We start from the raw sequence: 27611 nt of genomic DNA, 5'->3' as shown, positions 1-27611 counted from the left end.
AATTTCTTTAATTTCGCATTCATTTTTGCGCGGCGTTACGATAAGCTACTTTTCGGCACTTGATGATTAACTGATAGGCACCACGTTTATTACCTTGCGGTATCATCTTGTCGGGGCGCACCCGGAGTTTATTACTTTACCATTAGCTGAAACGAGTCTCGGGCTGGGGCGTCGTCGTGGCCCTTCCGCCGTACCTCGCACACGTTTGCCCGCAAAGGGTGCTAATTTATTCATAATGAAATCTACAGAAATAAACGAATACCGGCCGCAGTTAGAGCTATGGCGCCCTTCGGGGGGACACCCAAAAACCGTTCCCAAACAAGCGGCCAGTGTGCGGGGTCCGGATGAAACCGAGCTTCGCGGAAAATGGTACAAATTTCATCCAATTTAAAGGCAAATAAAGTAAAGCTGGTGGATTTTTGACACAAGAGATGATTTAATTTTTTATTTGCATATATGCTTCAAGTAAACGAATAATAAATTCTCTAATCGAAAGTAGGATATTATTTCATCCAAATTTTTTTAGACCCGTTTAAATGCGAGACTTACTAAATAGATCTAACTTGATTGCTAAGCCGATGATGGCTTAAACTCAGGTTAAACGATAATGTGAAACCATTTTTCCGAGTTAGCATCCTCATATCAACAGCTAATTAACAACAGGCGAAAACCAGGAGAGAGAAAGAGAGGGACTTGGTGCGAAATCCATGCAATGTTTCATTGCGTTTTCCCCTCACACTTGGCGTAAGCCAACATCAAACATGACACGAGCATCCGTCCGCGAGAAGCATGTTGTGGGAGAAGCGCTGGTATTTGATGGAAATAAGTGGTAGATGAATGGACCTGAACTGAGCCTGCTGATAAAGTGGTAACGGTCCAGTAACGCCCACACGGCAGCAAACCGATTCCGGATGTGTAACGGAATGATAAGTGCCGGATGTGTGCCGAAGAAGAAATGTAAGCAAAAATGATCCTCGTAGTCCTTGGAAAAACATTTAAATAACCCCTTCTCTCTTCTTTCCAGTAAATTAAATCGTTCTAAATATATGTCCATCGTAGAAGTTTCATTTAATATAACAAATGCAGAAAGCTTTAAACAGTAACATTACAAGGAACTTATCAACCGAATAAAGACTATTTTTATCCAACATAATGGAACTTTCCCGTCTTCTCTATGCGTGTGCGCGCTCCAAACACGCCAACACGTTTGTCGTTCACTGTAGCAAAAAAAAAAAAAGCAACAAACTCCAACAGCACTTAGCGATCTCGCTCGAGCAACGATCGGAGCAGCACATTATCGCCAACGATTCGCGCCACGGTTGATTAATCAGCTCAACGCAAACGACATTTGGCAGCACAGCAGAAAGCATCGGATCCACGCATGGAAGCCCCCCTCCCTCTATCTCTCACCCTCAAAGGAACAAAAAAGGCAAACATAGCGCAACATACAAACACGCTAGATAAACTGGGGGAGGAAAAAAAACGCAAGCATATTGCCGAAACATAAGTGCTGGCGATAAAGCCGATTCCGTTGCCAAACAATTTCATATTCACTTAGTTCACCACTGGTGCGGAACAAAAAATGATCGGAGGCCAGGGGCCACAGGAGAAACCGGGAGGAGATAGCAATACCAACAACACCCACACCACCACACGATTCGTTTCCGGTTACAGAGAGGGAAAGGCCAGCGAAGTTCAGCATCTGGTAATTCGATGCGTCCGAAAAGCTCGATTACCAAAGTAAGTTCTAGCGAAGAATGGGAGATCGCGTCTGCAACAAGTTGTACTTTGATCGGTTTGAGCATCGGTTTCTTTATTAAATTCATCACATTTTCGACAGTTATACATACCCATCATTTCGATTAGTGGATATGAAATCGATCATATTTTGTTCAAAATATTTTTAAGTTAACAAAAATATAATACTATTGATCGGAGGCTACAAAATATTCTAACCCATACCTTGACCAAAAACCGCAACCGAATGAACAACATGAGATGCAGAAAGATAGCGATCGATGGAAGAGATCAAAAATAATCCTTCGAAGGTTAATAGCACTATCCATCATTACTGGCATAAATACATATATTTTCTCTACCCTTCTTGTGTTCCGGTACGCAGGAATCGAAAAACAAAACGAACGACAGTTGAAGAACCAAACGAAACGTTCTCGGGGTTTAGAGTTGAATTTTGGAAACGGAAGGAAGGGGTTGAAAATAGAAAAATGCGCCAGTTCAATGCCGGTACGGGGTTGGAATGTGTAAAACAGCCTGCACCACTTTTTTGGCCGATGAACCAAGATTGAGATTGAATAAATTGCCAGCAATTCTACCAGCACCTAGGAAATATACACGGAAAAGCGTTTAAAAGAAGGAGTTTAAAAGGAGGGAAAAAGCTCACCTAAAGAAAAAAGGAACTGAAAGTGATTCTCTGGTCCAGGGGATTTTAGAAAAAGGAACTGATGTCAAAAGAACAAAACTAAATCACACACGCTTGTTTGTTCTCCAATATGATCCTCTTGTGACGCCAGTTGTAAGTCGTCTAGTTTCCCGAACGAAACAAAATACCATTCATGTTATAGGGAAAAACGGTAGCTACGTAACACCATAGCATACACATGTACATCCCCGATATGGCTCCCTCATGAGCATGCCAGAAAGCTTCGCACCATTCATGTCGCAGGTGATCGTACATACACACACAGCCGCCTTCCGTTGTTTACACCCTTCTCTCCTACGAAGTGAACCGGTTTGAGCCCGTGACATACACATCTTCCGGGGGGCTGGAAAAAGGGTCACCACAAGCAAATGGGAAGGGTGGTCGCGTCAAAGAAAGCCACATTCCACCGGGGGGACCTCCTCTTTGGGGGAGAAAAATTGAGCGCAGCACATGAGCGAAAAAGATACAACTCGAGGGAACGCTGGTGGAAGGAAGACTGTAGTGTCCTCTACCAGGGTTGAGGCCCGAAGTGTCTGCAATCTCCAGACACAATAAACTACTTCTTCGGAATGGTTCTCCTCGGCCCCCAAAGACACAGTAGTGGGGGGAGAAGAGCATAGAAGGCAAAAACCTGTTCCTTTTCGCGAGCCATGTGCCGCTTCTCGACCGGTAAAAACCTATTCCTACCTTCTCTGGATACCATATCCCGAGATTACCTTCGAACCACTCAGCCGATCGACCGGGGTTCCGAAAGTTACCTCTCCACCGTCGTCCGGTTTCAACAAGACGAAAATCTTTTACCAAACAACAACTCCCAAAAGCGATCGGTAAGATAAAACACTTAAAGCGGAAGAGAGGTAAACATAAACGAAACAAACAGAGAGCGATAACGGTTTTATTTGCATTTAAAAAAGGAACACAAAAATACCATTGATCGTCTTCTCAAATGAGCCGATGAGAAGTACGGCCCAAGCGAAGTTGAAATTGCACGAACGCGACAGATTTGATCGGCAAAGATTGACGGGTTTCTTCTACTACCTCTCGAACGAATTGAAATTTCCAAAAAACACGGATCCAACTGCAGCATCAGTGGCCATCGCCATTTCACTCCACTCTTTGTTTACTTTCCTCCTGGAATGCTTGGTTGGTCACTCTTGACCCAAAAATGAACCCTTCGGCGGCATTCGAGCAGGAGAACGGGAGAGATTGGATGAAATAATTCAAACGACTTCAAGGTGGAGACGGTCATTGGGAGCCCTTCCCGCCAAAATAAAAAAAACAACCCCTCACAGAAAACCCCCGGAGCAATGACAAAATGGGACAAACTAGAAAGAAATGTTTTCTTCCCCGCAAAGTTCTCCCCGATTCCCTTCGAAACCAGGCGAGGAAAGTGGTCAAGCGAAGTGAAAAGGTCGACTCTCTTTCGGAGCTACGGACGGCAAAATCTAGTCCGACTAGATTTTTTGGATTACATTTTTCTTTGCTCGTAGCCCTAAGAAAGGAACCGGTTTTCTTGGTTGGGCTGGGTTTGTTTTTGGTTCGGATCATGCCACACACAGACGTTAGTCTCGAAAGCCAAAAATGCGATGTTTCGTTCCGCAGCCCGCGAGTAAAGAGTGAAAAATCCCCTAATATTTGTGTTATCTCAAATCAAAAGCAGTGAGAGCATCATAATTATTAATAAGCTGTATATTTAGTTGATATTTTTCTACTTATATTACCTTCGTAACATTTGAATGAACTCCATTTAATCGAGAAAGCAATTTCAAATTGGCGACACATGTTTGTCTCATGGAAAACTGGGTCACAAGCGATGGGAGCGCCATCAATTATGCAAATGGATAACAAATGTCAATTAAACTGAATATTTCATTCACTGAGAACAATCATGCAAACGTAATTTCACGTTAATGATAAATTGCATCCAACAAGGGTAGAGTGGTATTGATGAATTAAAAACGTCCGCTGGGTGTTAATAAAATCATGTTCTTATCACCCACAAAACGGATGGGGTTGGTGAAGGTTTTGCCAATTCTATCTAGAGAGGATTAAAGAGGGATTTCTAAAGTTTCTCTTTAACTGGATTTGGAGCTAAATCTAGCTGAGACGGACACATACATTTCGTTCACTCCATGATGTTTGGCCCTCGCGTGTCCTTTGCGCGGTGATTGAGTGATTTCTCTGGACACCGAACTCACTTACCCAGTTAAGCCAATTGAACGCAAGTGGTTACACAAATCTTGCCGCACTCGAGAAATCGTTGGTGGCGAAGAGTTGGGATAAAAATAAACCTTGCAGATGACCGTTGGGCGGTGATAAACAAGGTTAAAAATACCCTCGCAATTGTCAAACGGTTCAAATGCACACGATGGAAGCTGAGGCGCAAAAATTTCCCACCCGGTCATAATTCGACCAAAAGGCAACTTATAACGGGGAATCTAAAAACAAAAGGGAAGAAAGCAATGAACGCAACAGATTGGCGGCGCGGATGCGGTCATGATATGCATATTTTCCTATAGCGGATCCTCTCATCGGTCCAAGTGAGATATACTCGAGGAGATTACGGGAGAATCCGAAACAAACAGATGTTTCTCGGGTATCCCCTTGAAACATTCAATGGCTCGTATTTATTCTTGCAAGCGTTATGTATTACCGCTTCCGTAAGTAACCTCAACATCTCGAATAAAAATAACAATATTTAATTTTCCAAATAGTGAACATTTAAAACATATGTTCAGCTAATGAGGTATAAACAGTTTGTTCTGAAACAATTTGTTATGTTATCCCTCCTACGAAGTAAATTCCATCCACAGTCACAACGTTTTTCTTAAACGTTTCGTAACACTTCAGGCACGTGAGTTTAAACACGCGGTTTTACCAGTCATCGGTCGATGACATCAAATACGCATACTTCGAAGATTTTACCCAGCAGCTCTCTTGATGAATCATCATCATCTACAAGGCCTTCAGCATGATGAATCGGGGGGAATTCACGCGACTCCAAGCACAAAAACAAACCCAAATGAAGAATGTTTGCTCGGCAGCTTGCAAGAAAACATCCCGCACAGTTAATGAACCTACTAATGGCTTAGCTTGGCTTACATATTTTGCGTTCGTCCGTTTAGGGCTCCGTTAGGTTAAAATATTTAGAAAGAAAGCCGGGTATCTTGTTGGAGGTAAAACCCGGCGGTCTCGAAGACGTCGGGACACAAACAAATCGCCCGATCGTCGTTAGTTAGTTAGTTTAATATATGCACGTTGGTCGCTATCGAGTTCACGATCAAGTTCGAATCGCCGGTCGCTCGCACGCACGCAATGTCATCATATGGACGTCGCTCGTGGCTTTAGGCGACAACAACGCTACCTCCTAACGCGCGGTGTGTAGTGTTCATTGACCGTGAAGAAACGGACGGCTTCGTGCCGACTAGTTTGGAGGTGCACGTGTGCAACGAGGGGGTTGGCCATTCGGTCGTTGACATCTATAAGAGACTGCCACACCCCACCCAACGAATCGAGACGGAAGGAAAAATCAATAATGCTACCACCGACACTGGATACGTCATCCTTCTGTTTAAAATAAAATTATTTGAATAATTTACTCTTTTTAACACTAGAACCACCGGACCAGTCAAAATGCCTTCTTTGGTACTTTTTCAATCACACTTATTTCTTAACGCTATAGATATCAGAGCAATATATCTTACCCAAATGCTTTTTAGGGTTCATTTTTACTCCTATTTTAAAACGATATAACTTCACTGTTTTTGAAGATTTTTAATGCGTTTTGGAAACAGGAGTCAAAATCACCCAAAAGCATTCTAAGGATAGTCAAGCTGGTTCTAGGAACTGGTAGAACAGAAAAATCTGAAATTTTTTTTGTTTTAGATGTAGCTATAGATTTTTTTTTATAATTTTTTTAAAAGCCTTTTTTTTGTAAAAATATTCAGCCGTTTTCGAGATATTAAAATAGAAAATTGCGTTGTGGTCAAAATGGATTTTGGATTCTAGTGTTAAGGTTAAACAATTCAACCAAAATCTAATGGAATATTTATTTTTATGTATTTAAAAATAAAATTTTCTTTTTATTTTTGAAGATAAATCGCGGTTAAGTTTAAGTGTCAAATTCGGGGTAGTTCTAGTGTTCAATTAAATTGAAATTTTTTTCTTATAACATCCCATTCGATCATCCTAGCAGGGAAACTATATTGTAACGAATATAAACAGGATATGAGTCGTAGCTAATTTTCAAACACATTCCACCGTCCAAACGGTGCGTAAACATGCGTTCCGCAGAAATTCCACGCAGTGACGCAGGTTAGTCAACAAGTTTCCACCCATTCTGTGGCACGCATCAAAATTCGACTGTGAAAATGCGCATTGTGAACAGTCATAAACGACAAACGACCATAAATTTAGTGCTTCGGCGTGCTGATGTGAGCTTACTTCCCGTCAGGATCGTTTTCTTCCCGCAATCAATTGAAACCTTTTATACACATTCCCAGCATAGCACCGCAATTAGAACCGAATCGTTACCAATAACAAACGATTTCCAAGGCAACGGTCGAACCAACACCGTGTGCCGGTGGCCCCTCACCGAGAAAATATCGCTAAATATCAACAACAACAAAAAAGGTGTACAGATTTTCCGACCACAGCTCGATGTTTAGACAACAAAACATAAATAAAGGAAAAGGGAAACCCTCGGCCCTTCGACGCTCCTCCGGTGGTCCAGAAGGGCAGAAGGGAATAAATTAACATTATGCGCTGCTCGTTTACACGTTTGCGTTACTTTTTCCTAATCTCTTCCTCCAGATCGCGTGGTGCTACGCTACAAACGGGCCTGAAGTAAACGGAAGATTTTGCATTGACCCTGACCCTGAGTTGGGTGTGTAAAATTACATATTGCCCTTGATCTGGAAAGGCTGTGTTCCAGGGGAAGACCCATGTGTTCTGAACAATTTATATTGATTTACCAAAAAAGAAATGAGGTTGATATACAGGCAAACTTAGTCAAATTAGTGTCAAATATTTTCCCAAGTCGGCTCAAAGCGTCTTCTAACCTGCATCGTATCATTCATGCTCTCAGTGGCACACCGCACACAATTTGCGACGTTTAACACCCTTTCCTCCCCTCAACTCACCACCCCCCGTTGGCATGGGAACGGGTGCAGAGATATTATGAGGCGATTATATTGCTAGAAAGGGTTTTTATCACTGTTGTACCCACTATGGTTAATCAAATTCACTTGATTGGTTTCTTTATTTATCTTTACTTCTTTACTACTCGTCTGTTCGTTCCGCACGTGGTTCAGTCCGTACCGGTACTGCATCTGTCGCTCTTCGATCTGTCAAGCCCTATTGTCTGTGGAGCCTTTGTTTCATCCAGCATCCGTTATCGCTATCGTAGGATTATCGCACCTTCATTTGCACCGGGTGCCACATCTCCCTTTTTCTCGAGACGTGCTGTCTCTCCTTCTGCCCCGCTGTTAGACGTAATCGTCTAGTTTGGAAGGACGGCGAGTTGATCGTTTCGGTCTAGCCGAATCGGTACTGCCATTCATCCCGGGCCTCTCGGTAGATGAATCCTCTGATGTGTGTCTCTGTGTGGGTAATGAGACTTGGGGTTCGATAACTGGTCCATTAACCGGCGGGTGATCACCCGGGTGGTCGATACGCTTAAGATGCGCTGAATTTCGCTGAAAAACACTTCCAGTTTCGTCGTTCTGGACTGTCACTCGTGTCCCCTCCTTGCTTAAGACTGTGAATTGCTTGGGGATGTATGTTGTGCATAATTTGTTTTCAGGTTGTAGGTTTTGCATCAGAACTTTATCTCCGGTTTCAATCAGCGATTCCTTGGCGTGTCGCCTGGAGTTCTCCCGATCGATGGATTGATATTTTTGAACCCAATCACGATCACGAAACTCTTCGTTCGGTGGGGCCGATTGGATGTCTTTCAGTGAGGGTATCTTGGTTCGTATGGTGCGACCTAATAGGAGTTCCGTTGGAGTCTTACCGGTGGCTGAATGTGGTGTAGAATAGTACATTGTAAGATAGTCGTCCAGGTCCTGCCGCCAATTCCGTTTCAACGCACAGCTGATTTGAAGGCGCTTCAATAACGAACGGTTTTGTCGCTCGACTTCTCCATTCTGTTGAGGCCAGTATGGGGTGCTGTGGTTCAAGAAGATCCCTTTTTGTTTACAGTAGTCTCCAAACTCCCGACTAACAAATTGTTTCCCGTTGTCGAGGGTAATCGTTCTTGGAAATCCTAACCGCCTAAAAATTTTATGTAGACGGTCGACTGTCTCACTTGCTGTAATTCTTGTCATGATTTCGATCTCCTTATACTTGCTGAAGTAGTCAATGATGACAAGGATATATTCTCCGGAGGGTAACGGACCAAGAAAATCAATCGCCACATCTGTCCATGCTTCTTCCGGTAAAGGTCGTCTGCGCAGAGGTTCGGGTTTTTGGGGTAGACCTACTAATCGGCATCCTTCGCACCCTGCTACCCACTTGATAGTCTCTTTGTCCATTCCTGGCCACCATACTCTTTCGCGAAGTCTCCGTTTCATCGCCGATTCCCCTGGGTGTCCTTCATGTGCCAGCTGAAGGAAGCGCTTCCGCAGGCTTTTTGGAATTACCATTTTATTCCCACGTACTACTAAGTCTTCGACGACACCGAGTTCTCCCTGAAATGGTTCATACAGTTTAGTTTCGATGTTCGTCCACGTTCCGCTGCGTAAACTATCTCTGACTAATGTGAGCTCGATGTCCTTCCTTGACTCTTCTTCGATTTCGCTGATGTCGATAGCAGCTGATTCCAAAATTGCCAATACCAAAAACTTCTCGTGGTGATTCTTGTTATCGGGTTCGGCTGGTAGATGATCAGTTAACCGAGACAGCGGGTCGGCAATATTGCTTGAACCCTTCCGATATTTTACCTCATAGTTGAAGGATTGTAAGCGCAGAACCCAGCGTTCTATCCTCGGACATGGTCTTGATGTCGAGGAGAAAATCTTCTCTAATGGTTTGTGGTCTGTTTCCAATTCAAACTTGCGACCGATCAAATATGTAGCAAATCTTTCTACGGCCCACACGAGAGCCAAAGCTTCCTTTTCTGTTTGGCAGTAGCGCTGTTCCGTGGCAGAAAGACTCTTGCTAGCATATGAAATTACCCGTGGATCTTCGTCACTGTTTTGATTCTTGAATTGGATCAGCACTGCTCCCATCGCAATCGGAGAAGCATCGGCGATGACTCTTGTTCGTAATGTGTTATCAAAAAATTTCAGATGCTTCGCGGCGGTGATCATGCTTTTAAGTCTCTCGAAGCATTCATTGTGGACCTTATTCCATTGAAATGGTGTTCCCTGTCGGGTTAGTTCACGGAGTGGTGCCGATACTGTTCCCAAATTTGGCAGAAATCTTCCTACGTACGTAACCATGCCCAGAAAACTCCTTAGCTCTTCGGCATCTTTGGGTGGTCTAAAAGCTTTCAGGGCCGAGATCTTATCGTCCGCTGGACAAATTCCTTGATCCGAAATTTGGTGTCCTAAAAACTTCACCTCAGTGACTCTAAAAAGACATTTATCCGTATTAAGAAGAACGTTCCGGTTTTTCAAAACGGCTAGCACTTTCTGCAGGCAACGGTTGTGCTCTTCTTCGTTCTCCCCAAAAACGAAAATGTCGTCGATAAAATTTATCACGTTCTCACAAGTCGCCAATAACTGCTCCATGATCTTCTGAAACATTTCCGGCGCACAGCTAATTCCGAACATTAGCCTTTTATAGCGATACATTCCTCGGTGCGTAATAAAGGTGGTAATATGTCGGCTCGACTCGTCCAATTCTATCTGATGAAACGCATCCTTGATATCTAGTCTCGAAAAAATTTTGGCAGACTTGAGCCTTGGTAAGAAATCGTCAATCGTTGGCATTAAGTGGTGTTCCCGTTTGACGGCCTTGTTCGCCATCCGCATATCCACACATAGTCTCAGGTCTCCGTTGTCTTTAATTATAACCACTAGTGGGGATACCCAGTCACTATAACTCTCGACCTTCTCTATGATTCCTGTTTTCTCCAGGTGGTCGAGTTTCTCGGCTATGCGGTTCAGCAATGCTAGAGGAGGCCTCCTAGCGTGTTGGGCGATTGGGGTTATCGACTTGTCGATGGGGATACACAGTTTGATTCCTTTAATTTTGGGAAATGTTCTTCTAGCCGCAATTTGGAGCGTTCGTTCCTCAGCTTCCTTCGGAGGTCCCAATCGGAGCACGTTTAGTAGCCTAGCGGTTTCCTTCCCAAGGAGTGCCTGGCTACCATTTTTAACCACGTAGAATCGTGCTCCCTCACTAGTACGGTGGTTGTCGTTCTCGATTTCGATTGTTGAGTCGAACATACCGAGGACTTCCAATGGTAGGGCTTGGTTCCCATATGCACGGAACTGGTGATCTACTTCCGTTGTGGGATTCCTAATGCTGGCTCCTTGGGCTTTCAAGCGCTCCCACGTCTTGTCGTCTATGATGTTTTTGTTACAACCCGAGTCTATTAATACTTGGGTCATTACTCCTCCGATTTTCACCCAAATAAACTCATCTCCATCTCCGATTGCAAATATAAAACTTTGCTGAGGTTCTTGTTCTTGTTTGCCTCCTGTCTCTTCTTCTTCGATCCTCCGGACTTTGTATGGACGTTGAGGAGGTTTCTTTGTTCTATCGGAAAGCAAACTCCGAGTGAAAGGAGACCCCTTTGCACCAGCCGTTTTGCATTTCGTTGCGAAATGACCTTTCCGCTTACATAATTTACATTCTTTGTCTCTGGCCGGGCATTTTGGATCGTATGAAACATGGCCATGGTATCCACAACGACTGCATTCGACTCGCGGTCGAGACGAGTTTTGAAGCTGGTTTACTTCGGTCCCCTGTCTATTTAGCCCACTTGGTCCTGGGGCTGCTGCGTATTCCGTTGCCGTCATGTGGCTGGCCTGAAATTTAACAGCCTGATGAGCCGCAACCATCTTAAATACCTCGTCCAGTTCTAAGGATCCCTTTTGGAGCAGTCTCTCTTTCAGATCTGTCGGGGCCAACAATATAATCTTGTCGATTACGCTGATGTCCCGACTCTCCTGTAATGACCTTCCGAAGTTGCATTTATATGCTTGTTCTCGCGCCCTAAGCATGAACTTTTCCAAATTCTCGTTTGATTCCGGTCTCAAGGTCCAAAAAATATGTCGCTCCATTGACTCATGATGCTTCGGTGCAAAATATTGGTCCAGTTTATCCAACGCCACCTGGAATGGATCTACTGTGCCATCCTCATTCTCTTGCACGTCCGCCTCTGGAATCGACTGGAAAACATCCTGCACATCTGGTCCAGCCCTCGCCAATAACACGTACTTCAGCCGTGTTTTATTGGTCTCTCCGCTCGCAGCAACCACGTACTCGAGATTCCTCTTCCATTTCGTCCATTGTCCGCGGACCTCGTTCTGCGGCAACGATTTGAACGCGAATGGTGGGATCTCGAACTTCTCCATCTTCCTGAAATGATTTATCATATTTTTCATCCCCCATACATCTATACTCGGCTTCCCTACGCCTTTTTCCCGGCTTGCATACACCTTTGGCTCTGCATACGCCTTTTTTTCCGGCTTGCATACACCTTTGGTTTTGCATACGCCTTTCTTCGGCTTGCAAACGCCTTTGGCTTTGCATACGCCTTTCTTCGGCTTGCATACGCCTTTGGCTTTGCATACGCCTTTCTTCGGCTTGCATACGCCTTTGGCTTTGCATACGCCTTTCTTCGGCTTGCAAACGCCTTTGGCTTTGCATACGCCTTTCTTCGGCTTGCATACGCCTTTGGCTTTGCATACGCCTTTCCTCGGCTTGCATACCTTTCGGCTTTGCATACGCCTTTCTTTACTTACTTCCTTACTCGGTTTCTTAACTAAACTTAGCTTTCCCGTGTCTGATTTTGGGTTTTTCACGTCGCCCTTCTCGTCGCCACTGTTGTACCCACTATGGTTAATCAAATTCACTTGATTGGTTTCTTTATTTATCTTTACTTCTTTACTACTCGTCTGTTCGTTCCGCACGTGGTTCAGTCCGTACCGGTACTGCATCTGTCGCTCTTCGATCTGTCAAGCCCTATTGTCTGTGGAGCCTTTGTTTCATCCAGCATCCGTTATCGCTATCGTAGGATTATCGCACCTTCATTTGCACCGGGTGCCACAATCACGAAATTCCCGCCACCAACGGGCCGGCGTCGGAAAACGCGGCGACTCACACAGAACACGTTGTTGTTGCAGCGTGCGATGATGGTGGGTGGGAATGAGAGCACAACATGCCAAGGAAAAACAAAATATATCATATACCCTCTCCAGCACACAATATTGCACTCGCAAACAAACAGTGCGCCCTGTTTATTTGACCCAGTTCGGTGGAAAATTTCGTTTGATGTTGCCTTCTAGTTTGCAAAACCCGTGCCCCTTCGCGGGGAACCGGACAGCTGAGAACACATCATCAATCCAAAGCCACCCACCAAACCACCACCACCACCCATGCACACGAAAGCTTTTCCGCTGCATGGGGCGGAAGCCTTGCGCCTCTAGCCATTACGCCCTTCACAAACGATGTTGTGGTGGGGGGAAAACGCGGCGATCACTATCAGCCACGAACCGACCAGAGCATTATTTATGTCCTCCTCGGGGTTGTTGTCGTTGTTTCCCACCCAACACAGCCGTCGCTGCGTTTTCCCAGGTGATTTTCTGTTCGCCTACCTCCCGCAAGCTTGGTGGAAAATCGATTTTCCACGGGCACGTTTCTTAACGGCACATGCAAACCACTCCCCGCAGCAAATGCAATGTCAAACCAGTTAGTCAATTGAGTTTACTACAACCAACCTCGAAGGATCCACGAAAGGGAAATAGTGGGATGGATTTTACAACGCATAACTAACAAGAATACTACCGGATGGCAAATTGCAGGTTCGAATGACCTTACAACGATTCTGGCGGACATTGAACATGAAATCGATCGCATCCCAGCATTTATGTGCATGCATGGAGTTGACTTTTATTGATGCTTCTGGTTCAGCACAGCCGAGTAGTTTAGCCAGCAACAAAATAGAGTTCGAAACCCAACTAAGAACAGAACCAAAGGGACAATGTCTTGTAAGCTTCTAAAAAAGACTAGGCATGTTCCGAAGACAGTACAAGAAAAGATCAAAACCACGTCGGAAGAAAAAGTAACAAACTTTCATTCAATAATGGCCGCCGCCAAGTTTAATCTGCTGTTTGCCACGTTTTTTTTCGACAAACCAAAATAGAACCAGGGTGTTGTGATTAATGCCATCCTATTCGGTGCCTTCTTTTCCCGCCAGCAAGCAAAGATGCCCCCTTGTTATGACAGCAGTAAAGAAGGTGCAATAAAGCATCCATCACTCATCGAACACATATCGCGAGAAATTGATGCGTTCCAATCTGCGGGAAGGGAAAAACAAGCCACTCGTCGATCGTCGAGGGTGCGCTCCAATTGAAAGCGGCGATAATCGACCCAGACGAAGGTTTTTCAAATAAAGATCGAATAGCGAAAACATAGTGTCAGTAGCGTGGAACTCATAAAAATAAATCGAAACAAAACAATTTACTGAATAAACGAACATAGATCGTTCTAGGGATGCGGAGGAAAACTAGTTCGCTAAACATTCTCTTCTGACCTACACGATCATTCATTTCTTTAGTTTTTCTTCCATTTCTTATCATTCCATTCAAAGCCAAGGGTCCTCCTCTTGCCGACATTCAATTAAATGTAGAAAAATGTTAGACGAATGAACTTGTTATCAGGAGGCGGAGGTTCGGACGGAGGGAATCTACAAAAAATAACAAACATTTCCTCCATCGTGGTGATCAACGCCTTCTTCACGTATGCCGCCGAAGGTAAGAAAGGTGGAGTCGGTGGACGTGCTAGTTTGGGGTTGCGGCGGGGTTGAATCATGCTGATAATGACCACCACACGAAGTCACAGGAGGATGAGGGGAAGGTTGGCGAGGACGGTCCAAAATGGAACGAGGTATTACGAAAGCCCAGTAGTGGGACAATATTCGAGAGAGGGACGGAAGGTTTTGATAGTCGACCTTTGGAATGATAGCTGGCGCCGGAAGAAACCATCTTTAACAAGGCGAAGATTCGATCGTCTTACAAGCTCACTACCGATGTCACGTACGAGATTGCGGTCCATTTGAAACAAGCGTCGCAAGAGAGAAATGATTTGGCTAGTGTCCATCATACAATGTTTCTGGCAAAACAACAAAATTAGTTTCCACATTGAAATAATTACTTTGCTTCTGCGAGAATCCTTTTGAGGTGTTCAAATAAAAAAAAAATACCGCAAAGTAAAGTGGAAAATAGATAAAATGATAAGCGAGTTCAATATGAATGAATTCGTAAAAATCGATGCCATTCATTTTGATTTTCATAAACGATAACAGCTTCAACATCTGTGCTTGCGAGAGTTTCAACATCTTCGCGGCGGCGGAAAAAGTAAAAGTTCCGTCATAAAAATCAACAAACTACTCTACCTTACCTTTTTCGGAGTGCGGCATAAAAATCTCAGATGAAAGTATCGAGGGGCCCATCCCACGATTCCCCTTCCTCACACCACCCAACCACCACCCTCACCGAGGGTGACGACGAGGAGAGTGACCGAGGAGACGACGGCCAGAATAATGACGTCAAAAGGCAACCACCATAAGCAAAAGCACAGCCTTGAGAAGAGATAAGAAGCCCAATGGTCGCCAGGGAAGATAAAACCGACAAACAATCGGTCGGGTTCGTTCGACAGTGTGTGTGTGTGTTTTACACTGCGTCTACGGCAATCGGCACGTCCGGTCCGGGAAAAAATGGAGCAGGAGGACGTGATACGATTACATGATGATAGCGGGGAGTTATGTTTATTCAGTTTGTATCGGTTGCTGATTGTGCGCTAGTTTTCATCGCCGAGCATGAGAGCTTGAAGCGATATATTTGAACATATCATTATTGATAATCATAACAAAATGTGTTGAACTTTCACCTTGTATAGCAAATTTATAAAATTAAATTTAAAATCTATTGGGTTAGATTAAAGTCCCATGTCGGATGTAGGAAGCAAAGTTTTTTGCCAATATCTCGGCAAAAGAAAACCCCCAATCGCAGCGAGAAAGTATCCATAAGATATAACAAAATATGTATGACTAAATGCCCTTGATTGCAGACGATAACAGTGAAGAAGAAATAAGCTTCGTAAGGGTACAAAACACACCATCTGGTGAGCGGCTTTTTCCCAATTTTCCGTTCTTTACCATCCCACCACCCTCTTCTTGAACGGTTTCGTTCCCCTCACAGACGAAGCCGACTTTCCAAATTAAAATGAAGAAAATTTCCCATCCAGCAAAAGATGAGAGAGAGAGGGCCGACGATCAAGATGAAGGGGAGAAGAGTGTTTGATTTTTCCACCGCGATTGCGACCCTGACCCTCAACCTTTTTTTTACATCCATGTTTTCAGCCAAGGTAAAACAAACCGACAACCCGCTTTTCGCTCTTTTTTCGCTTCCTGTAGTACACAACCAATTTCGTCCGCAAATAATGATATTCAATTTATTTTCCTTTCCGCAAAGAAGTGAAGCCCAAAATGCCCCCACAAGTAAAGTTTTCTTTTTCACGCGCCGTACCATTATCTTTAGCCTTTGGCTTTTCTCTCTTTACCGGCAGTGCACCAGCTTCCTTTCGTCCCCCCCTAAGGGGTTGGAAAATAAAACCCGCCGTCAACTTTCGCTCTTAATTTTGTACCAACAATTTATTTCGCCGATTTTACAAACAAAACTCGCACACGCTTCATTTTGCAGGCCGACTGGGGTGGATGAAAAGTGAAAATTACAGCGAGTATAATTATGACCCACGCTTGCATACGCAACACTGTAGTAAAGCGGCCGAGAAATGGATTCAAAAGTTGTACAATAAAGGCATTTCTCAACAGTGACCACAGGAAAAGGGTTCTCAGTTTGTTTCTACGTGTTCGGTTCCGAAACAATCCCCGAGGTAAGCGAGTGCAAGTTCATCATCACAATTATCAGCACCATCTTGATCAATATGATCACCCCATAAAAGCCTCCTTTCCTTCGACGGTTCCTTTCTCTTCTTCATATGATCGTGCTTTAAAATGCACCGAGACTTTTCTCCAGCACCGACCTCAAATCATCGACAACCGTACGCATTAAAACAACGTTTTCCACGCGTTCCACCTCCTTCTCGTCGAGCGAGCGAGAGTGTTGTGTGCTTTCCCTTGTTCGTTCGTTGTGTTGTATCCTTGCTGTTGGTACAAGAAGCAGCCAAGAAGCATTGCGGTCATGCTCACACACACACTCATTAACTGCTCGATCATTTCGCTCTGCCTCACATCATTCACCTTCTTCTCCGCAAGGCGCTAATTATTCCACCAAAAGAAGAGAAAACAATTCCTCCCTCCGTCCCTCCCTCTCACTCTCTTTGGTAGCACATCTGCCGGCGTAGGTCACGTCCACGGAAGCTGGTAATCAACCGAACGAAGGGGAGAGGTGGCGAGAGCAGCGTCGATCATCAGCGACGATCAGTTATTTACGACAAACTTTTCCTTTCGATCCCCGGGAGGAAGGCAAGCACGGGAGGGGGAAGGGAGTAGCTGTGGATGCGTCCTAGAGCATATCCTGTGCGTAAGAAAACGGAGGGCGTCCATTCGTTTGGGTTGGGGATGCTGCGATATCACTCATAGCCTCGAACAAACCAATTATGCATCCATTTAACGGAAGTGACAGTGCGACCTGATTAGGTGTAATTTTATGAATATAGCACAGGTGATGATCTGGACCGGTTTATACTAACTCTAATGAAATGGATAGTGCAACATGTTTGCGATGCGAAGATTTTTCATAACATTTCTGTGACATTAAGCATGCTAAACAATGGCAAACTTTTCAAACAACAAGTCAAATTTTCGGGGACCCAAACAAAATCATACAAAAAAAGGTTAAAAAGTACCAGATTTTCCCTCCCCCTCCTTCTGGCGCCGTGTGCACACATTCCAAGCTTTCACCACAAGTGACCTTTAACACCGACCTTCCTTCCCTCCCTGTCGACGCAGGAGAAGTGGGTGAAAGTTTCCCGCTTGTCGTAAAGTCGGATAAGTAAGTAGTAGTCATACACTGCAGCGCAGTCGAGGCGGCAAACAAAAGTGACCACAAACTCACGGGTTGTTGCTTCGTAGGTGGTATTTTCCGTCGGAAGTGGCAAAGGGGGCAAGAATGGCACATTTTTTATCGGGAAAACGGAAACAATGGTAGTAGTGTGGTGTGGTGTGGTGAAAGGAACCCTTTTTTGTTGCCGCCGGAACGAAACATTTACGAACAACGGTAGCAAAACAATGCTTCAACGACATTATTGTTGCGGTGGGATTCCCGCTGTTACGTTTTATCTTAAAAATGAAACGAAAATCACATTTAACTTACTTTCCTGTTGGGATGGATGGGTTTGTTTACGTCTCGTTATCATAATTTAAATGTTATATTGTTCAAATGTTAAAAATCTGCACCTTTCAATGGAAACTGGTCCACCATGTTACCCTATTTTCAACGACAAGTTCCACAGTGCAGTTTTTTACCCCACACTGAACATCCAAATAATGCAGTGCCGTGGCGCAGAATCAAGGAAACTGTCACCGTAGTAAAAAACAATCGCACAATCACACGGTGGTCTCGAGGTTGGCGTCAAGATGTGTGCCGCCACCCGGAGGGGAAGCATAAAACAAAAAGCCGGCGCCGTCAGTTGCTTTCAGGAGGGGGGTTTGCGAAAATCGGTTTCGTCTATCTCCCCCTTGCGGCACTTCCGGCGTTCTACCCCCCGTCCTTTTCGATGTTTGCACTCTTGAAATCCTGCCCTCATCCTCTTAGAAAGGCATTGCACCAGAACGGAAATCAACCGCGCTTCCCTCTCCTCCGCCGGTGACCTTTTCCGGGGCGCCTAAAAGAAAGAAGGACAGCAATTAAAGCAGTTCTACAACAAAACCTTACTCATTTTCAGTTTCGAGAGTTGCGTCGTTCGTTCCGTGACGCGCTACATACGTCATCCAGTCATTAATGTGCATATACACACATACGAAAGGAGGGGGCTCAAGGAGCATAAATCCTTCCTGCTACAGGATCTGTTCCAGGATTTCGCCATGGCCTCATTTTTTGACCCAACGGAGCAGAAGCCAACTGCAAACCACGGAAGGCTTTACTTGATAATGAGATTAAAATAATAAGGAATAATCGAAGCGATGAAAAGTACGTCGTGCATCATATGAAAATCTTTCAAATTCTTACTCATACGTGCTGTTCTTCAAAACTTCATTTAAAAAGACGTCCTTTCTTTAAAACAAGATAACTCCGGTATTAACTATGCTTGAGTGTTTTGTGACTTTTTCGTAGCTTTTTATATTTTCTTCTTCCTCAACAGTTGAAGCCGAAGCTAAAAGAAAAAAGGCAACATAAAGTTTCGTTATCATAGAACCAACACTGAACCACAGAAGCAACATCCGCAACATCCGCAACGAGACAGCGGAAGCAGAAAGAACCTTGGATAAGGCAAACGTAAGTATGTGCATTGGCTTCCTCTGCCTTTTATCTGTTCAAGCTTAAACAACTACAAGAACTCCCATGCGTTCGGCAAGTAGCATAAAACAATTAATCAACTGTATAAACTGTCATTTACACCCTCCTCCTTTTTTTAATCGCAATCGCAATACCATTTGGCTTTCAATTACCGTTGACGAAGCATTGTTATGACATTCTATGTAGCCGTAATGTTTTGACAATTGAATGGTCAATTGATAAAGCGACGCTTAGAGCTATCGATTGCTAAATTATCCACCTCGAACTTCGTTCCCAGCCGTCTGCAGATCTCGTCCCACTTCTAATGCTCTGAACGAAAATACACACCTCTGTGTGCGCCAAAACGATACGGTTTCGTGTTCCAATAACGTCTGCTCGCGGTCGTCGTCGCCAATTTCGACCTCCTGCTTCGTCCTCCTTTGGTGGCCTCATATCTTCCCCCCCCTGGACTAGGGGGGAGGACTGACATTGCATGAGACGATGAGAAACTCAATTAGGTTCCAGCCATGTTTAACCCTCGCAAGAACTGGGGTGCCCATCGTCCGTCGGACGCATTTGCCGGGCAATAGACTAGATACTAGATTGGGATAAATTTTCCCAACCCTAACCCCCGGCGTCGGGGGGCCACAATAAAGTCGATTCTTAAAAAGCGATAGTTGGGGTACATGCATTTGGCAGAGGAGTGTGTGTATTTCTCGATGCTAAATCGATTCGATGCCAATCCATTTGGCCATTTAAACTGGATCGTGCACTCGAAATGGCCCGTATATTGAAGAACGCTTTTACTCGTTTCTGGTCGTTTTTCGATCACGTGATCGAAAAGAAATCCCTCCTTTTGCCATCAGCTATACCTGTCGAGCTTTTCCACCGAACCGAGACCCTTTGTAGATCCTTGCGAAGAAATATGATGTCCTATTAATCTTATTCCATTCCTTTTTTTTCATTTTTAAATACATATTACCCATCATCTTGAGTGAGGGACGTGATTGTTTTAACAAAGGTCTTCGTTCTTTTTTTTCTTAGCCCACAGCAAAACAACGTAAAAAAGGGTCCCGGGTTCATGAATTTCCTCTCACCTCTAGACAGAAGTAGAAATAAAGTGGTAGAATGATCCTTTCTTGAGTAACCCCCCCTAAGGCGCGGATCGCTAAAAACCAGATTTACCGCTCCGGCAGGCATAGGATTGTCCAATGAAACTATTAACATTGATAAACATGCGTTCACTTCAGCAGCGACACACACCTTGAGTAACATGATATGCAAGTTCTCAGATATCACCACAGCACAATGCCACAGCTCTAACGCTTTCTGGGGGGTGAGAAGATTGAGACGTTCGTGCGTTTGAAAGGGGATTGGAGGAATAAAAATAAGAAAATAATATACAGATAGTACTCAATGTTTATAATTACACGGGGTAATGGTGTACACGGCCCTGTTTCCAGTCAAAACCAAAACAACGAAAACCAGCAGCATAGCAACATCAAAGCAATCAAAGTTCCCGTTGTCGCGCACCGCGATGGATTGTGAAAGAAATCGATACAAAGGAAATAACCGACAATTCGCTAAATTCAGCGTAAAGAAAAATCACACCAAACGAAGGATGCACACAAAACGGAACCAACAAATTCTGGGAAGTGATGCAATGCTCCCAGTCGAGCGCTTGCCGGACGCCATCGAAAAAAGGTTGGTTGTTTGCGATGGCCTCATTCTCTGGCCGTGAGAGCAGCAAAAGGGTTAACTTACCACTGGAAAGATGATCGTGTGTCCTATGGTGCAGTTACGGTGTCGAGATTTCCTGCTGCAGAACGGTGTAAGTTTTCTTCTTCAAACACTTTCCACACTACCGCCACCCGAAGGGACGCACATACGTTTAGCTACACGATTCAAACACACAAAGTACTCCTGGAACAACACTGGCTCGCTGCAGATAGAAACAAGATTAGTAAAAAAGAACTTACGGATGTGCCACTAGAAAGTGAAACATCGGAACGCACTGCACACTGTGGGCCCACTGCAGAGCTGCACCAGCATTTCGTGGCACTTCACACACAATGATGCTGATGCCAGTCTGCTGCATCGAAACGAAACCCGTGTTGTTTTGGGGGCAAAGCCATCAAGCACAAGCTCGCCGAGAGCTGTTTCACGAAGCAACTGAAATACTTATGCACGCACGGGAAGCATAATTTCTTCACTCTAAACCGGAAAACAACACACAACAATGCCCATTTGCGAGCGACTCGATGCCATCATGACCCGTCAACGACGTTGCTGATCGAAACTAAAATTTTTCAAGTCGTCACCAACACCCTGCCCAAAAGCAGACACGGACAAACGCACACACCCTCTCGTACATCATTCACTATCTCGCTCGTGCTCCTCGAACGTTTCACTCACTCTCTTGCATACGCGCATGTCTAGCTCAAATGGAAAAGAAATCACGAATCATAAATGTTGAAGAGGATGAAATTGACTAATTGATTCGGTCGCTTTTCACCGGAAATCACATCGCCCGGGACCCCTTAGAATGCGCAGGGATCCTTGCGGAAAAAGCGTAAATCCGCAGTCTCACTCGTTAATGCTGGAAGCGATATTAGCTCAATCACATATCAACACGGCGTTCCTGTCATGCTAGACAAACCATTGCTCCTTTTCGCCACTTTCACGCAAACGCAACACCGCACAATTATGCTTTACGTTTGACTGATGCTAGGATGCTCCACGGTTTAAAGAAAACCACCCGATCTAAGCAGCGGCCGACATGGACGTGCGCTACGATTGAAATCAAACCGACAACTGAATCATTTCCCTTCCCCTGCTGTCACCTGGGCAGCTCAACACAAGCTATTTGACAGATAGTCATAGCGCCATCTTGGAATCCAATTATATTCGACAATTATTGAATGGCTTGTGTTTAATATGATTCTAAAACTATGCAATAATTGCACAGTGATTTAAAACACATCAAGTTTGACTCACGAGTGAAGCAGCAGGTTACAGTAGCTAAAGTATTTCTGCTTTATTCTAGTAACCATGTCACTGACAGATCACAACAACTGACAGTCTGCCTCCTTTCCTCCTTCCCTCCTTCTTCCATGCCATTAGGCAAAACAGTCTAGTACCGCCATCTCTGACGATAGCCGAAGGATAAGCATTCTTTGCAAAACAGTTCAGCTAGAAAAGTGTACAATAATATAGGATAGTGTAAATCCCGACAGTAGCCAAGTAGTGTCTGTAATGTATTCCGATGGTAGTGAAGACAGCAGTGAACTAGACGACACTGGCCGCGATAAAAAGGCCCAAAAACGGTCGGGTGGCGGCAAGTCCGTGGAGAAGAAAAAGAAACACGAAAAGCACAAGAAACACAAGAAATCCAAGAAGCACAAGAAACATCGGCACCAGTCAGAGGAAGTGGAGAGTGAGGAGAAAAGTGACGACGAGTCGGAACATTCATCCCGAAGGAATCGAAAACAACCGCAGCAGTCGGAGGAGCGAGCCACCGGAAAGGAAGCAAAAGATGACCGTGGTTTTCCGAGGGGACGACAGCTGTCGCCGGAAGTACCGCCGCGGCATGATAGGGAAGAGAGGCTGTTGAAACAACATGGTCCCTCATCACGATGGGACAGTCCGGGTGTAGGCGATGGACGTCATGTTCACGGTAGTCATAACTACGATCATTCCAAGAGGTAGGATCGATAAGCAAGGACATCGGGAAAATTTCGTGCTAACGATTGTGGTTCCATTTTCAGCCAGCGAACCGGTAGAATGGAAAGCCGGGATGATAACAGCCAGCAGCGAGACGAGAGATATCAACGAGAAAACAATCGTCGCAGGTCTTCTCCTGGGGCGCGTTCTAGATCACCATCACCGTCTGGCCGTGGACGAGCCGAGTATCGGGACCGACGTCGTCACTCAGATGAAAATAGTAAACGTGGGGGTGAAAGTGTGGGCCACCACCATCCTGTTTCAGCTCGCAATGACGAGCAGTACAACAGAGGTAACAACAATGGTCGGGAGCATCGAGCTGCCTCCCCAACGCATCAGCACCATGAGGGACGGTTTGATGACAGGAGATTCAACCAGCGAAATGATAATTATGATAAGTACAACACGGGTAGAGGAGTAGCGCAGAGAACAAACGATGACGGACATCAAAGACGCAACCAATCTCCGAATCACGCTTACCGTGGACAGCAACAACGTGGCCGCGATCGACCGTACCAATCCGACGAGCGGGAAGAACGTCCATATAACAGAAGCGACAATCGTGGCGAATTTCGGGATCAACAGCGTGGTAATCGGGACTGGAGGGGTCCACCGGATGAGCGAGATCGTAACCGTCGCGATCGGAATGAGGACCGAGAACGAGATGCACCTAGAGGCAGACCAGTTGAGGTTAAAGTTGAAAGAACTTCTTCGAGTCCACGTGGTCACAACCGAAGCCACCAACCAGGGAACCAGTCCGAGTCCGCTGTAGGGCAACGTCGCGGCAGGGATCGTTCACCGATGGGAAGGGGACCAAGAAGAGCACCTTTCCGACCGGGGCAAGATAATGAAGAAGATCAGTTCGAATGGGGTGGCGGTCGACGAAACGCGGATTCCCAACAATCCTCCGGGAAACCACACGTTCCCCGGATTATCAAAGGGGAAGATCGGGCAGTCGTCAAGAAGGAAGAACCCGGCTCGGACTCGGAGTCGGCGCCACCTCCAAAGCAAAAGCCCAACTTTGAACTGTCCGGAAAGCTGACGGAAGAAACGAACAAAGTCAACGGTACAGTTATAGCGTACGCCGAGCCACCGGGAGCTCGAAAACCGAAGCGTCGCTGGCGCCTTTATCCATTCAAAGGCGAGCAGGCCCTGCCGACGCTTTACATCCACCGGCAAAGTGCGTATCTGATCGGGCGGGATCGGAAAGTGTGTGACCTGCCGGTCGATCATCCCTCCTGCTCGAAGCAGCACGCGGTGTTTCAGTACCGCCTGGTACCGTACCAGAAGGAGGATGGAAGCACTAGCCAGCGTGTCCGACCGTACATCATCGATCTCGAGTCGGCCAACGGGACGTTTGTTAACAATAAGAAAATCGAACCGAAGCGATATCTCGAGCTGTTCGAGAAGGATGTGCTCAAGTTTGGTTTCAGCACCCGCGAGTATGTTTTGCTGCACGAAAACAGCAAGGATGATAACGAGGACGAGGGTTACGAGGTGTCCCCAACGTCGAAGCCTTTCGCCGGTGCCAACAGCAATGTTGGACCGAACTGAAGCTCCTTCGTTTCAGATATTAGATGAAAGGTGAGGAGCGGGTGATCGAAAGGAAAACCGAATAAAGAATACTTCAGTAGAACGCCGTAGATGGTGTTCTGCTTAAAACACTTAGTTTAACACCATTGCTTTAGGTATTTATTTTATTCCGCCAATATTGTGATCTTATGTTTAACTACATTCTTACAATTCTATACTGTAAATACGAACCAACCCATCATCACCGCAGCTCGCCAGTTGATGATCGTCAACATGTGGCCGAAATGATAAACGTTGAACGGTCTGATGGTGAGCGTATCTGAAATGAAACGAGAATAGGATGAATATCGTTCCGAACGAACCACACGCCATGAACAATGAAGGTATGCTTACGACTGATCAATGTTGAGCAGCAGATTCCACTGGCCCAACGCGTACAGCTTGATGAAACCCTTCTCCAACCCAACCGCCACCAGGTAACGCTCATCAGATAGCTTCTTGCGGCCGAAAGCAACCGCCGTTATTGATTCATTCTTGAGTTCAAGCACCCGGTTCGACGTGAAACACCCTCGACCATCGGTTCCTTCTGCATGCTGGCGGCTCCAGGCCACAGCTTTGCCATCACGAGAGCCAGTAACGAACGTTTCCGAATCGTGCGACCAGTCGCAACACCAGATGATACGCGTATGAACTCCATTCGTTTTATCCGAACGCATCACCTGCTTAAAATCGACCGCGTCTTGTTGCCGTTCGTACACGGAAAACGTACGGTCACGCGAGACGGCCAACAGGAGCCGATTGTTGGGTGCAAAGGAAAGCTGCGTGACCGTTAGCTGATGGGCTGCCAGCTGTTGCACGATGCGCCACGTTTGTGTGTCCCTTTATCGAGAAGAACACGAAAACAATTAGGCAAAGCCTCGTTTTGGTGAATTTACGGTTTCTCTTACCAGAGTAAAATTTGCGCATGGTCTGAGGAAGTCGCTCGACACGCAGACGCTATAAGACTACCGTCGGATGAGGCAGCAATCGAGTACAGTTCGTTGCCATGTCCGTAGAGCTTCTGAATTTCTGGCCAGAGTGTGTTTTGCATCAACGTTTCTTCCGCTGGCGGTGCATCCATTGAAACGGGGTTGAAGTAATGTTCCGGATACATATCCTTGATGTGTCTGCTGTCCGCTTCCGGTTGCTCTACTTCGAACACCGCCTTGTTGGACAGCCCGAGTGAGGGCACCGACGCTCCCATTGGATGACCTGCAAAATTAGGGGAAAGAATGCTTTGTATTAATTCCTTACGGAACAAATTGTTGTTCATTGAACGTACCTTCCACAATCGAGTCACCTTCCGGATCTTCCGTTACACGGCACAAAGCTCGAAAGTTCTGTACAAAATTGGACGGTGCCTGAAAGACTCGAATTATTTTTTCTTCCGCCGCACTCGCGAGACGATAGCGGGACAAAAGGGTCAAACATTGCATATCGTAACCATGCACTTGCGGGCGTCCTATTTCGTGCCACGTTTCAATCTGGTCCTGTGCCGCCCTTCGCCAGGGAGCGTGAATTCGTGTGGTTTGATCCATCGAAACGGTCATAAGGAACATGCCCCCGGTGGGATCCCACGACAGATCGCGTACACCACCAAAGTGTCCCCCGATGATGATTCCCGGTTTCCACAAGCCCGGCTGCTCCGTATCTTCGTGCCACAGATGAAAACTACCTTGGAAACCGTGCCCGATAATGGATCGTCCGTCGGGAGAAAACTTTCCACCATAAAACCCGAGCGAAGACCCACCGACCTCACCGACGCGGACACTCTCCATCCAAACGCCACTCTCCGACGGTGTCCAGACGATGAGGCTTTTGTCGATGGAACTAGACAGCAGCTGCAGCTGGTTGTCTCGCGTGCAAAAGTGAACTCCGTACACCCACCCCTCGTGGCCTTGTAGAACCGATTCCAGCGATAAGGCGTAATGGTACTTCCCGCCGTCTTTTCCTACCACCGTGAAAGTTCGCTCTTCGAGCGTTATATCTTCATCGAACTGAATTTCTTCGATGGGTTTCTGTGCTGTCAGGGTTTTTCTTGGCGAAATGCGCCACAGTCGTACGAATGTATCTTGCGACGAACTGGCCAACAGGTAATCATCACTGTCCGGCAGCCGGGTACAAGTTAGCCCACGTACCCAATCCACGTGTCCGCGCAGTTGCTCAACTTGCACAAATTTGGCCCCGGACTCCGGTTGGGCTGTGTCCGGTTGCGAAACGCATAGATTCACCATGTCTGTGTCGGTGGTGTACGCCAGCATGGTTGCATTCGATGCGACCAAAGCGAACAATTTGAGGCCAAACGTAAGTCCCGTCTGTAAGTCGATGGTTTGGGAGCAGACAAACTCATTATCATTCCCGGCGACGTGCCATAATCTAATTGTGCTATCCACGGATCCGGTTGCTACGATTAAGTTGTTCGATGCATCAACGAAAGCATCGACCGATGTCACCCCTCCTTTGTGGCCGCTCAACGTAAAACGAGCGGGCGAAGATGAATGCTCATCGCTCGTATTCCACAGGATGCATGTCCCATCGTCGGAACCGGAGGCGAGATGAATTCCACCGTTGCAATCGCTAGCATTCCGAATCGCACAAATTGCGTTAATCCTCGCTTTGTGACCAAACAGTGTTCCCACGATTTTCACCGATCCATGGAACTGCAAAAACATGGGTTAAATGTTGTGGCCAACATCATTCGTATCAAAGTGCACCGTCTACGTACCTGCGGGTTAAACACGGCAACAACGTTATTTGCGGCAAAGTATATCAGTCCATCGTCACCCCAATCGAGCGATTCCGGGGTTCGATTGCACGCGATGGAAGTGTAAAGTGTTTTCAGAGACATTTTGCTAAACTACGGCAATGATCACAATCCAAAATCGCCGACAACAACATGTGCCGCGAAGGCCGGTGATGTTTACAAAATTAAAAACCACCAACTGTCAACTTCATCCAGGGCAGGGTTGTAGTGCGCTTTGTGAATTTGCTTATGAAAGTTCAATGAAATTAATTAATTAAGAGCTAGTCTTCGAAATGGGTTTAAAAATATGAAAATCTTCTGAACGTAAAACATTCCATCGAAAATGTCCACCCACATCAGGCTTGAATTTTGCTAATTTGCCGTCGTTCATATCCAACCCTGCCCATGTTTGTGGACCAAGAAAGGGCCGGAAGAAGTGCGGGGCGGCTTCGGCATCGAGAATATGTCAAATGATTTTCAGTCTTTTTCCCTGCTTCTAAAC

At 45.7% G+C, this 27611-nt stretch overlaps 3 protein-coding genes across 8 annotated transcripts in view; 1 reads left to right on the top strand and 2 right to left on the bottom strand.

Annotated features, from left to right (window-relative positions):
• LOC131281205 (ADP-ribosylation factor 6) overlaps window positions 1-21879 on the bottom strand; it is a 28920-nt gene extending 7041 nt beyond the window's left edge. Inside the window, exons 1-2 of one of the 6 annotated variants that reach the window (XM_058310465.1) lie at window positions 21787-21879; window positions 20836-21013 (exon numbers count right to left, since the gene is read on the bottom strand). The gene's annotated coding sequence lies outside the window, so the exon portion shown is untranslated. Of the gene's footprint in view, window positions 1-20835; window positions 21014-21091; window positions 21112-21264; window positions 21360-21443; window positions 21570-21730 lie in introns of those variants that run through there. The other 5 variants (XM_058310466.1, XM_058310468.1, XM_058310469.1 and 2 more) reach the window with 5 other exon arrangements.
• Window positions 21880-22209: 330 nt separating this feature from the next.
• LOC131294400 (smad nuclear-interacting protein 1) lies at window positions 22210-24398 on the top strand. Its single transcript, XM_058322448.1, has 2 exons — window positions 22210-22775; window positions 22839-24398. The coding sequence occupies exons 1-2, from the start codon at window positions 22327-22329 to the stop codon at window positions 24346-24348; spliced, it is 1959 nt and encodes a 652-aa protein (XP_058178431.1). The 5' UTR covers window positions 22210-22326; the 3' UTR covers window positions 24349-24398.
• An 87-nt stretch (window positions 24399-24485) lies between these two features.
• Window positions 24486-27256, bottom strand: LOC131288471 (elongator complex protein 2). Its single transcript, XM_058317611.1, has 5 exons — window positions 27092-27256; window positions 25649-27026; window positions 25275-25578; window positions 24721-25206; window positions 24486-24646 (listed from the first exon to the last, which is right to left on the bottom strand). The coding sequence occupies exons 1-5, from the start codon at window positions 27212-27214 to the stop codon at window positions 24532-24534; spliced, it is 2406 nt and encodes an 801-aa protein (XP_058173594.1). The 5' UTR covers window positions 27215-27256; the 3' UTR covers window positions 24486-24531.
• Between the last annotated feature and the right edge of the window lie 355 nt (window positions 27257-27611).

Source organism: Anopheles ziemanni, chromosome 2 (assembly GCF_943734765.1).
Source record: "Anopheles ziemanni chromosome 2, idAnoZiCoDA_A2_x.2, whole genome shotgun sequence".
In the NCBI taxonomy this organism is placed as follows: Eukaryota; Metazoa; Arthropoda; class Insecta; order Diptera; family Culicidae; genus Anopheles; species Anopheles ziemanni.
The sequence above is the reverse complement of the archived record's forward strand: the minus strand, read 5'-3'. Positions and strand labels throughout refer to the sequence as shown.

What these genes read in the sequence shown, in the direction of transcription:
- LOC131294400 (XM_058322448.1), top strand. Translation starts at nt 22,327, where the DNA reads ATGTATTCCGATGGTAGTGAAGACAGCAGTGAACTAGACGACACTGGC. An exon ending in AACTACGATCATTCCAAGAG is followed by an intron (nt 22,776 to 22,838) that starts GTAGGATCGATA and finishes TTCCATTTTCAG; the next exon opens with CCAGCGAACCGGTAGAATGG.
- LOC131288471 (XM_058317611.1), bottom strand. Translation starts at nt 27,214, where the DNA reads ATGTCTCTGAAAACACTTTACACTTCCATCGCGTGCAATCGAACCCCG. An exon ending in TTGCCGTGTTTAACCCGCAG is followed by an intron (nt 27,027 to 27,091) that starts GTACGTAGACGG and finishes ATGTTTTTGCAG; the next exon opens with TTCCATGGATCGGTGAAAAT. An exon ending in CTGCTCAACATTGATCAGTC is followed by an intron (nt 24,647 to 24,720) that starts GTAAGCATACCT and finishes GTTTCATTTCAG; the next exon opens with ATACGCTCACCATCAGACCG.